Here is a 12,458-nt window from a genome sequence, read left to right on the forward strand (position 1 = left end):
TGAGACTTATGCCTGTTTTCACCATCAATCCCTAATTTTTAAGTGACCTACCATAGGGGACCTACCACATAACACGAATTTTGTTTTCATAAGGGTCACTTAAAAATTAGGGATTGATGATGAAAAAGGGCATAATCAAATATCGATAGTTTTGCAACACTATTTGAACATCTCTGCCTTTGCCCTAGAGGTGACATTATGTGATCGGTCCGAAGATATAATATCCCTTCACGGCGTGACTTTTTTTTACGGAGTTCCTTAAAAAACGCCAGAGCGATACGAAAACATTTCGAAATTACAACTGTCATGTTTTGCCTCCTTAACTATCGGACGACACAGACTATAATGATCGAAAAATTCCCAGACGTAGTTTCTGAACGGAACGCAAAACGTCAATGTCAAGATTGACAATAACAAACGTCAAAATAACGTGGTGAATCGCCTGTTGTGAACACAAATTGCGTATTATTTTATTTTATTTCATAAAATGGCCCAAGGAAAGTTAAAGGTAAAAAGCAAGCTGCCGTCAGGCGCTAAAGTGAAGAAGGCGAAAGGTAAAGCCGTGACGAAGCGGAGTAACGCGCCTGTCAAGAGCAAAGCTCAGGCTGTGGAGAAGAACAAAATGAAGTCGAATGTGACGAAGATGGTGAACGCAGCGGCTGAGCAGCAGCTGAGAGCGCTAGCTACAAACACGCCGCAGCTGTCCGCAGCGCAACAGCGAGCGGCGACGGCGCCCACCGCGCCAGCACAGGTCAAGAAGTGATGTCAACTTAACCTATAAGTTATCCAGTTTTATGAAGGACATTGGTGATTCTATGTGATGAAAGAGTAACTAGATATGCAGTCCAGTAAGGACTTGTATATTGTAAGTCTAAGAAAGTTTGAGCCACTTATGGCTTGTGTAATATACAAGTAATTGTTAAGATTTCATTGCTTGTCTGCGCATTTGTGCAATGCACCTTTATTAATCAAGCACAGTCACTATTTTCTTTGGGTCTAAGTTCACTTTCACATTGTACATTTGAGTAGATACCTACAGAACCTAAATTTTAAATAATGATTGAAAAACAAACAGTTTACTGTAAAAAATGTGCTATTTATGAAATGGTTTATTTGTTCAATAACCAGCAAACTTCAATTCAATATGCTACCTACCATTAGGTTTGTTAACCTTTAAATTATTATTTTAATTGCCATCCATTGCTTGCTTTCATCATCCGTTGAAATTGTCTGAAGTCGCTGGTGACTTTTCGATTGACAAATATTAAGAATTTTATTGTTAGAAAGACTGTTTCAATTAACATTGTTTGTAAATAAAGTTATTTATGTAAAAAAATAATTTTATTACTCACTTTAAATTTATCGATGATCATTTAAATTTTTTAAATATCACGACTTTTGCTCCGCCTAATATAACTTCTGCACTGTCTCTCAAAATTTGGACAGATCGTAGCCAACAATTAATATGTAATAACTACATGAGGATGTGTTTCCAGCAAAAGCATTGTCCGTAGACATTTGAGTCAATGTTGTGAAATATCACATTGATTGAATCAAATATTACGTTGAACTTTTTAAATTTTATAATTGTTATCAGTTAATTATGTCAGTGCTTTAAGAATTGCAGACATTGATTTAAAAATTAGAAAATACTTTATTCAAAAAAATTAAGTTGACAAAAAATTTTGCTACCCATATTTTTTGAGACCTAAATTAGTATTATTTTTAATATTTTAATTTTTATTGATATTTACAAATATTGGGTGGACCCACATTTTTTTTCATCACTAGTAGTTAATGAAAGAAGTCAATTTCAATGAAAATATAATGTAAAACAAAACATCTCATTTTCATACCAATTTATTTTAATCAAATCAAATATGTCTTGGATGAATTTTCATTGAGTATTATTTCCAGTTCTATGATTTGCTTTTTCAGATGGAAAATTGAATAGGTATTGTATTACATGCGAAATAATAAGGTTGTCATGAGCCAAACTTTCTGAATATTTCATATAAATTACTAGGTATTCCCGCGACTTTGTAGCCATGAAAATATTTTTCCGGAGTAAGTAGAGCATCATTATTCACAATTACATTACTTTGACCGACAGCCTTTCATTAATTTAGCCTACGTCCAGTAGAGCGATAATAATACATCTTGAGTAGACGCACAGCGTTGATTTTTCGTCGGCCGATAGTTTAGTCGGGCAGTTGATCAGTATGGGTATGTATGGGAGTGCGCACACTACGCCGATTCGATTTGGCCGATTCTTCATACAAATTAAAATCTGGCACAACTATCGGCCAACTAAAAATCAACGGTGTGCGCCTACTCTAAAGATCCATTATTAATGTTAGGTAGGCAATTAAAATCCGGTATCTACCTAGTTGCCGAGTCTACAATAGGTAAGTAGTTTGATTCGAGACTTCCCTGATGCTCTCCTGCAGGCCATCTTCATTTTCGAAGTATTCCTCGAAGCGCCCCTATGCTATGTTGCCCTGGTACTTTTTATTCATCTGTAAACATAAAATTAAAAAATCTTTTTATAGGCGCGCTACATTAGGAGCGATTCAGAATCGGTGTACTTCAAGGAATAATTCCTATTTTCGACCGACTTCAAAAGGAGAGTCCTCAATTCGAGAGAAACGTTCTACTCTATACCTATTCAGTTTTACGATTACAACAATTTTATCATATACTTAGATACTTATATTTTATGCTTTTAGAAGGTCACATAAGAACCCACTCGAATGCCTTAATAAGTTATACTTACCTATCTGTCTGTACAGTGATGAATAAATATGAAATTCATTTTACATGCGAATGCACAATTCGCCTTTGTTCCCGCTGCTAGGCTGCTACGTTGGTGTTATGACCCAAATATACTGAATGTTATTATCATTGTATACAAGGGCCGGGTAACGATAATGTAAAAAGATTTCATGTATGAATAATTTGTTATTCGGACTTAATTAAGAAGTAAATTGTAGGGCATTCGATGATGGATATTGTTTTACATCTGATAAAGCCGAAAATACAGGTAACTTAGTTAAATTTTTATTTTAAGCCTCTTCGTTCGTTTGTTCAGGTTCGGTGGTTGGTGGATTTTGAGGTAGGTACTAAATGCAACTTTTTTGTAAATGTCATTGAACTAGGCTTCCATCTGTCTTTCGCCCGGCGCCGCCCGACCTGCCCGAGTGGAGATAAATATGCAAAACAAATGTCGCGAAACGGTTATCACACCAAACCTGTTTGGTGTTCTGACGAGGGTCTGCATGTGATCAGCAGCCAATTTTGACTCGATAACTTGAAAGAGATAGTACCTGAAAAAATAAGTAAGTACAACTCTTTATTGTGTCGGCGACCATGATCACGATCTACTTATCACAAACTGTTACTCTTGAAACATGTAGGTTAGGTACCGATCCCTAGAAAAGGTCCCATTGTTGAAATTATCCTTGGAACATGTTTGTTCGGCTAGACGGAATCAAAAGTGCTGGGGCATAAATTAAGCCATGCACCTACAGTCATAAAGGGCTTTGTGTAGGACCTATCTCACTGTTCCTCATAAAAATAGTGAACATGCTCTAAACATCGCTGTAGGCATCTCCTGCCGCCTCCGAAACTTATCTAATTTGATCAAACACCAGAATCTGACATATCTGTCTAACTCCTTATCACAGGATAGCATGCGAGGAACATTTCCTTTCGTAAGACTGACAGCGGAGAGCTCTCTCACGGAAGTTTAAAAACCTTGCCTTGTGGCAGGTGGAAATAATTAAAGAGCTCATTAAAAGCGACAGGGTCCTGTTTAATCCTGGCCGATCAGAAACATGTAAAGGTTTATGCAAATGTGTCATTTAAGCCTAGTTATTAAGATAATTCTGACGGACATGACTGAAAAAAGTGGATATAAACATGTACAACGTGACTTTTAAAGATATTATCATCGTAATATCTGTGATATTATCAAGTAGGACGGGATAAGTAAAGCTCTAGTGCAGCTTTAATACAACCATAAATTCATCATGATCACACTAATTGAGTTTGAAATTGGTGATGGTTATCATATTAGGTACACCCTGGAATGAAAATGAAAAAGAAGACTGGGGATTTCCAGTTTGGTTAGGACATTGCGAGTGGTTTTAGCCTGATTGGCCGAAGTAAGTAGATTCTGGACTTTAGACCATCTAAATTGGATGGCATGGCATAATCCGTTCGAGTTCTTTGTGAAAATGAGTTTTAATGTTACCTATTTGAGTACTTAACTTTAACTACTTAGGCTGAGTTGTACCAACTAACTTTAACGGTGACTTACAGGTGATAACCGGTGATTTTGTATGGAGTTTGACAGTTTTTTGACGTTTGTTAAAGTAAAGTACCTAAGTCAAAGTGCAACTCGGCCTTAGTCTAAAAAGCTAAGGTTTTAGCAAAATATATAGTTTTTTCAGTAAAAGTTGGTTTCGTCTTATGAATCACCTGTTTTGCCGACATAACTGAGCTTAGAATAGATGTACCTAGTCCTTGGTACTTATATGCGTTAAGGAAAACGGTGTAGCAACGAAGCTTCTCGAGTGAATGCGTTGCACGCGCATGCATTGTGCAAAATGTCGTGAGATTAATGTGATCCCTGATCGGGTAGATAATAACCCTTAATACTAACTGTAGAAACATACTTAATTAGGAGTAATATAAAGAAAATAATCTAATAAGTACGTGAGATACCAACCTTATTTATTTTAACTTTTATCACCCTTCCTAAAGGTTTCATCATGACATGATCTTAATATAAGTAGAACTGAAACTACAATAATGATCATACCCAATAGTTGTATTGCATTGTAACTAAAATAGAGTTGGGAACACAATACGTTGCCGGACTTTATTGCATGTTTTCTCAGTGGCCGGCGCAAGATTAGAGGTTGGCGGTTCGTTCTTTTTCAGCTTTTTAATGGGTTGCAACAATGTTGCAAATGGTAAAAGTACGACGCATGGGTCAGTCTAAACTGACCAAAAAAAGCTCTACCTAGTTGTCGGTAAATTGAGGGAGAGACTTTCTCATTGTTTTGCGGACGTTATATTAAGCATTGCAAGCAAATTGCTTGATAATAAGATTTACATAGATTTCATAAATTAAAGCGGCACCTACCGCGTAAACTCAACTGTGTGTGCTTTTAAGCTACACATTAGACTTGTGTCTATTATAAAGTGTTGAGAAGTCCTGAATTATGTCTTTAAGCAGCTGACCGGTCTGTAATGAGCTAGCGTTTGAATATAATTAAATATGAGCATTAGCGGCAAGGTCACGCGCCCGTTAGGTTCAGCTGGGGACAGCCGTTAGCCGCTATCGCATCTGCGCCCGCGCAATCTATGCGTTATCTGTCTAGGGCCTAGGCTAGGCGATTGGAACGCTAGCGGGCTATAAATTTTTCAAGGGATTGTGTTGCGGTAGAGAAAAAAGTCTAGGTCAGTTCGGACTGTGAAATTATGTAATAGTTGTTGCAATTGACGAAGGCGACTGAGCTTTACATGTGTGGTGGCTCGCTCGCTACTGACTGCTCGTTTTTCAATAGTTTTCATAGACATGACATTACAGTATCGTTATGTACAGTACACGTACACACACAAGAAAAGCTCACGCGCCTTCCTGAGTTGCAAGTACTATAGATTTTGTCCAAAATTGTGTATTGTAATTATGTTTCCCAGGCCGTCTATGCACTACTTAGGTATGCTTTTATTTAGACAGTAGGCGGCATAGACGGCTATAAATAAACGCGCCGTTTATAAATGTCATCAAAACGCGTTCTAGAAAACTTTTATGACTAGATATTTTTAACTAGGTGGTGAGATGATTCATCGAGACACCTCCCAATTAGGATTAGAAATATTTCAACTTAGAACAATTTTAAGTTGTTGCAAAGTTTGACAGAAACGTTGAGATCAGGTAAACGGGCAGGGCGATAGGCCCTTTGTACAGCAGACGCACATATAAGTATTATGTATGTCGTATGCAAGCGTAGGTATACCTTGATTTTTTAGAATCCAGCAGAGATGTAAACAAATGCTTTCATACACAATTACACCATAATCACTTACGTGTTCATAGTATCATACACATTATTTAACAAGCCCATAAAACCAACTTTATTTTCACGTTTATACAAGTTTGAAATCAATCTTTGAAACAAATATTTTAGCAAAATACGTGGACGATGAAAATTTGTAAGGCTTGTCAAATTGACTTGACGTTTAAAATCATGTGTTATCTCCATATTGTCTATGACTTGTCTCTGACACATCAGTGCCGTAACCTGTGAGTCATAGACAATAATCTGTAAATTTAATCGATATTATTTTAAGTATTCACTTATTCCGATTACTTATTCCGATTACTGATTAATTTTAAATAAAAAATATACGATACTTTGTTTAGTTTTCCAGCGATAACTTCGACAATATTGGAGATAACGTAAAATTATTTTTCTACTTTTAATGTTTACTTTTTCGGATGCAGTTTAATTTTTAGTCGGTTTTATTTAAACGAAATTATTTTACTTTTTTATGCAATTTTATGCTTACGTATTGTTCCATTGTTTATTTTTAAGAAAATAAAAAACTTCTTTCAATTAGTGGATTTTGACATATCTGTCAATGACATGTCAAAAATAACCAATCATGCAGCATTTGAATCTCGCGTCTACGTATTGCCATCTGGTGGATTTTTCAATCGCGAAAACCCTCATTGATAGCATCTTAAATTACCTCCCTAGCGGAATAGAGCAACAAAGAACTGAGCGAGCGAGATGTCACTAGTAGCAACTCTGTCAAACAGAACTTTTTGCAACTATTTGAAGTTTAATAACTTTACGGATATCATTGATTGTTTTAATGTCCAGTGTGTTTTTTGATTACATCTGTGCATACAGTTTGTTTCCTGTTCTCGAAAATTTCATAATCTGTTCACCCGGCGATGATACGCAAGTACTACAATATTTCACTTCGCGATTAACGAGAGGTTTTGTCGCATCACTAGTTCACAGACTAAAAATATTTTTATGTCAGTTGGCCATATTTGATGACATTTCTGCTGATTTCTAAAAAATTAGACTATACGACTCAAGGCGATGTCGCACGGTGAGTGAACGGGCATAAACAGGACACCGGCTCTCCACACGTTGGGATATTGCGGGATGATTTGGAGAAAGAATAAACGTGGTTTTAGATTTTAGTTGACTGAGATAATAATAAAATTCTAAGATGTGCATTACATGCGAGTTGGTTTATGTTTTTTGTACCCAAAGAAAGTTATACTTTATACGTCAGTAAGTACCAGTACCTCTAGTAGGAAAAACTTTCGAGTTCGTTTCGTTGCGTATTCAAAGTGTCATCGAAAAATTTTTCGATGACTAGAGGTACAGAATGATGTGGTAGTATAACAGTAGAATTTGCAAGTCACTTTTAAATGTAGGACAATGCAATCACATTTCTCTTTTGAAATGGTTAAGATTTTTTTAGCATATTTTTATATTTTGTCGTTTATTTAAACAAAAAGGGTAGTTAAATTGCATTGGTCCAAGACGAGTGGCTGAGCAGTTTGGGCACCCTAGACGGCGGGGTGGGGGGAGGCGGGTGATGCGCCGATTTCGCCGAATAAGATTAATAAATGCACAGCGGGGCGGGGGGAGGGCGTCGCGCGGCTAATGACACGCGCCGCTGCAGATTTTTTTTATCGCGAATTTAAAACATAAACTGGTTGCGGCGGCAGCACCCGTCCCGCGCCCGCGCGTGCACCTCTGCATAGTTCACCGCTCCTGCTTCTGCGGGCGATCGACACCTTTCGCCAGATCTCGCTAATCGTATCTACTTAGCATGCGACCTCGCCTCAAAGGAAACCTGCAAATTAAATCACGGAACGCCTTATTTGGACTTCTCATCGCAGATTAATGGAGTACGACTGATCTAGTCGTTCCGTAGAAGGCGTGAGAAGCGAACGCTGACGCGTTGATGTCTTATATTAGGCGCGACTCCTGCGCAGATAATTGCGCATCGTTACGTAGAACCGAGTACGCTGAGCGCTGCACTTGCCGCAGACGCGGCGAAAGGGACCGGTCGATGTTTCACGGAAAGCTTGCTGATTTCTCGCAGGTTTTCCATCAACGTCGCGGTGATATCGGAGACAATAATCCGGTTTGGCTGCAGCGGGTTGCAATTAAACTAGTGTCGCGGCTGGGTTCGCGGACCGTGCGAAAGTGAAGCACTCGGCGCGGGGGCCGGGACGGAAACCACAGACTACGCACTACAGTCTATCGAATAATAAACCCACTTTGAGATTGCTAGATAATTTCTGTTATTAATTTTATGGTTCTACTATAAGTAATGCATAAAATCTTTATGGTCTTTTAATAGCAAGTTAATGCTTATTATTTCTCTTAAATGCATGATAGTTGAATATTTTAAAGATATGTACATTAATCAAATTTAAATTAAATAGAACGGATGATCAATTTTCAAACTTACAAGCACTGTTTAACTTAGGAGCTTTTAATAAGTAGGTAAATGTCGAAGAACAAACATTATTCGGTTCTACATTTTTGCTTTCCTGAAACATCAGCTTCTTCATCAAGAGAGCCGAATCAAGCTACTGAAATCGCAAAAACTGCAATTTCCGAATTAATTGGGCCGCGCGTCAACTCCGAACAATCGCGGAGGTTTTTGCTCGTTACGCGCAGCGCTTGAGCTTGAGAGTCTGTTGTCCAAAGAGCTGTTTGTTATCAGTAGTCTATGCCGCGGGGCTTGGTTCTACATTTTTGCTTACCTGAAACATCGGCTTCATCAAGAGCCGAATTAAGCTACTGAAATCGCAAAAACTGCAAATGCCGAATTAATTGGGCCGCGCGTCAACTCTGAACAATCGCGGAGGTTTTTGCTCGTTACGCGCAGCGCTTGGAGTCTTGAGTCTGTTGTCCAAAGGGCTGTTGTCTTTAGTCTGTGCCGCGGGGCTCGGTTCTACATTTTTGCTTACCTGAAACTTCGGCTTCATCAAGAGAGCCGNTCGGTTGAAAATGAAAATGAAAGAAGAACGTCACATGACCGTTCTTCTTTGGGTGGGTTGCACCATCTTACTTTGACTTTGACAAACGTCAAAAATCTGTCAAACTCCATACAAAATGCACCGATTATCGTCATAGTTACCGTAAAAGTTAGAAAGTCATTATCATAGGTACAAAGTTAGGGGTTAGTAAGTTCCACTATGATCTACCATATAGGCATACGAATTCTTAATAAATTTGAAAAAGAAAAAAAAACGAAATTAATTGGTATTACAAAATTATCTATGTCAATGCAGTCAGTCAATTTTTCTTATTTTATCAAATACAAAAAAAGTTACAAAATAATTATAGCTAATGTAATAAAGTATAAAATTACAAATAATAAATGTCAAAACTTAACCTAAAGATTCATCTGTCCACTAACTTTACTCTAACATCCGTAATTCACAAATATTCTATGAGGTCCACAGTCCGCGTGGACGCACAGACCCTGGGTCCCAAAAACCTATTCATAGACGATACTTTAGTGGCGGACTGACACACACGAACCAATCACAGAGCTCTACTCAACGCTGTGCGATCGACTTCGCATAGCGTTGCTGCTTCATCGTTTGTGAATACGGGTGTAATATTTTTGAATATGAAAAAAATAAGTACTTACTTTGTATTGTAAGTATGTGTAATATCGATTTTGGTTTCAGTAAATTATTTAAAATAGCAAAAATAATTTTAAAAACCTTAAAAAAATTATGTTTTATTTTTTATCGGTAAATGAAATAAAAGCAAATCAAAATTTTATTTGCTAATTTCAGGTACATAAGTGATAATAGATTTTTGAGTCGATCGGTCGAGTTATTGTGAAGAGGTTAAAAAAAAAGCTTTTTGAAACTTGTATTCTCATGAATAATAAATATCCTTCACCTTTTGTTAGCCTTTGTCAATATAAATTCAGTTTTTGCGAGGGTCTGCATCTTGTCCTGACAAGTCATTAGGTGTCAGATAAATATTCTGTGACCTCATCTTGCACATTAGGTAGTTAAATTCTCTTAGCAATAATTTGGATGATTCATGTGAACATGTTTCTGAAAGTCCAAAGATCGTTCAACTTACTAATATCATACTGTGTTATGTGCTTACTTGTAATAACAATTAAAAATTTTAGATGGAGTACTTTTTATTGTAATTTTACACGTAAAAAAATGCGATTTTAATACAATTAAACATGCTAAACGGAATCCTTATAAAACGAATAGTTTCAAAGGAAACTGAGCGAGAGAATAAGGTTTTTGTGACATTTCTTTTATCTATATTTCTATAAGTTATAGAAACTCCAAAAGGGAGCAGAAATGGACTGAACTTTTCCAATTTTACGGATTACTAGTTCCCGCCCTCGGACGTTCATACAAATACTTCAAGTGCATGAAGTTATACAACTTTGTTGCGAAATCGCCTTTATCACAACTACATAAGGTCCCTCAGTGTTAAGCTTGATGAGCTTTCTTCTGTGCTTTATTTCCACTTCTTTATTACGATCGAGATCTCAAGAGTATAACGCAAGAAAAATATAGGCTTTACTTGAACGAATTGCTGAAACCATGAACCTTAATCAAATATAAGTGATTTATTCTTAAAAGCTTTTTCAGATGTGCAGATTCAATTCGTAAGTAAGACACACGTAGTGCAAAATTACCTTAAATGGTACGTTTTAATTTCTGAGCCATGTCAGATGACCATGTTGGCACATTAACTTTGACACTGTTTTTTTCCTAATAATATGACAAAAAAGCTTTCTCGAGAATATACCTTAAATAACTATACTTTCCTGAAAACTGCATAAAAATCACGAGAAAGCTCTAACAAACATACATATCTCTTTTTTGAAGTCGGTTAAAAAGAGAAACTTCTTTATCTTTCTTACTATTTGCTATTACTCGTATTACTTACTGATGTTATTTGACAACAGATGAAAAAATGAAAATTATTGTATAAAATATAAAAGTTTTTTTAACCACCACAAGTGAATTTTCTCGCGTTCGTATCCCCGAGGACTAAATTATTCCGCTTACCGAGCAATGAGCTCACCGAGCTTCAGTTTGATGTTGAGATTAATTCAATTCTAGTGCTTTAAATCAGTGTACTTATAGTCTAAGAGCTAGTGAACGCCAGACCTACGCTATTTTATAAAGGCTGAAAGTTTGTCAGCGCATGCTCCCAACATAGCTAAGAACCATGGCCAAACATGAAGTTTGGGTCATGGTGGCTTTGGCAGACAGACGGTACTAAAGGTGTGTAAAATACCAACTTAATTACAAAGTTGAGGAGTTGTACTTACCTTCCATCATCAACTCATAAACATTCACAACAGACAGACGGTCTGCCAAAGCCACCATGACCCAAACTTCATGTTTGGCCATGGTTCTTAGCTATGTTGGGAGCATTCGCTGACAAACTTTCAGCCTTTATAAAATAACGTAGGTCTGGCGTTCACTAGCTCTTAGTCTATTATACTTATCTATGTATAATCAGTATGTTAGTACTAACTATATTGCGCTACATTTTCTGCGTGGCTGTTGTAGAGTAAACAAATTATAAATAATACGTTTTTTTTTCTCAAATTACAACAATTACACTAAACAGAGCTTTGGACGAAATTACATTATATGGAAATACATATAGCGCCAACTCACATAGATACGCATATAAATATTCGTGTCCATCTCGTTTTATTTAGCCGTAGCGGATTCGAATCTAAGACCTCGTTGGCGCTATAGTCCGGAAGCCAAACCATTAGGCCATGCGGCTGTAGTGTTTGTAATTTTGTGCTCAACAACTTTGAAAAGCCTATTCACCCGCCAAATGGTAAAAGAACCAACCATTATAGTTCTATCTTGTAGTTACTCCGTTCAGACAGTGTATAAGGGATCCTGTATAATACTATCTGAAAGATAAAATGAACAGAATATTACATTTCTTCAGGTGTAATAACTAATATATGTCTCTCAAAGAACTCTACATGCTCTTTGCACTTTTCAAATATTCACTTCAATATTACATTTCTTTTATGTGAGGGTATGAGGAGTTTTGTATTTCATAAGCAGCATCTTTAGAGTGCTTCTTTATTAATGTCTTAGTATATAATATGCTTCCATTTAGCTTGTAGTTCCCTGAAAAAAGGTAGATTTTAGTCCATAAGGTTAACGAGTGTTAACGCTAACCAATACTGCAAAGTTACATAAATTATTTTGAAAATCTTTTCGCTGTAAAAGTAATCATATATTTTATTGTTCATTCCGTTCAGGAAGGCTTTGATTAGGCTATGTACCATTACCCTACTGCCAATATGGGCGGAGCAGTAAAGCAAAATTTTGCAAAAACGGGAAATATTATGCAAACTATTTACTCTCT

General features: G+C 36.8%; 1 protein-coding gene across 1 annotated transcript; it reads left to right on the top strand.

Annotated features, from left to right (window-relative positions):
- Positions 1-398: 398 nt before the first annotated feature.
- LOC114359599 (uncharacterized) lies at positions 399-1,058 on the top strand. The gene has a single exon (XM_028314052.1). It carries the CDS (start codon positions 488-490, stop codon positions 761-763), a length of 276 nt encoding a protein of 91 aa, XP_028169853.1. The 5' UTR covers positions 399-487; the 3' UTR covers positions 764-1,058.
- The last annotated feature ends 11,400 nt before the right edge of the window (positions 1,059-12,458 follow it).

Source organism: Ostrinia furnacalis, unplaced genomic scaffold (assembly GCF_004193835.3).
Source record: "Ostrinia furnacalis isolate ACB-3 unplaced genomic scaffold, ASM419383v2 OfSCF4495, whole genome shotgun sequence".
Taxonomy (NCBI): Eukaryota; Metazoa; Arthropoda; class Insecta; order Lepidoptera; family Crambidae; genus Ostrinia; species Ostrinia furnacalis.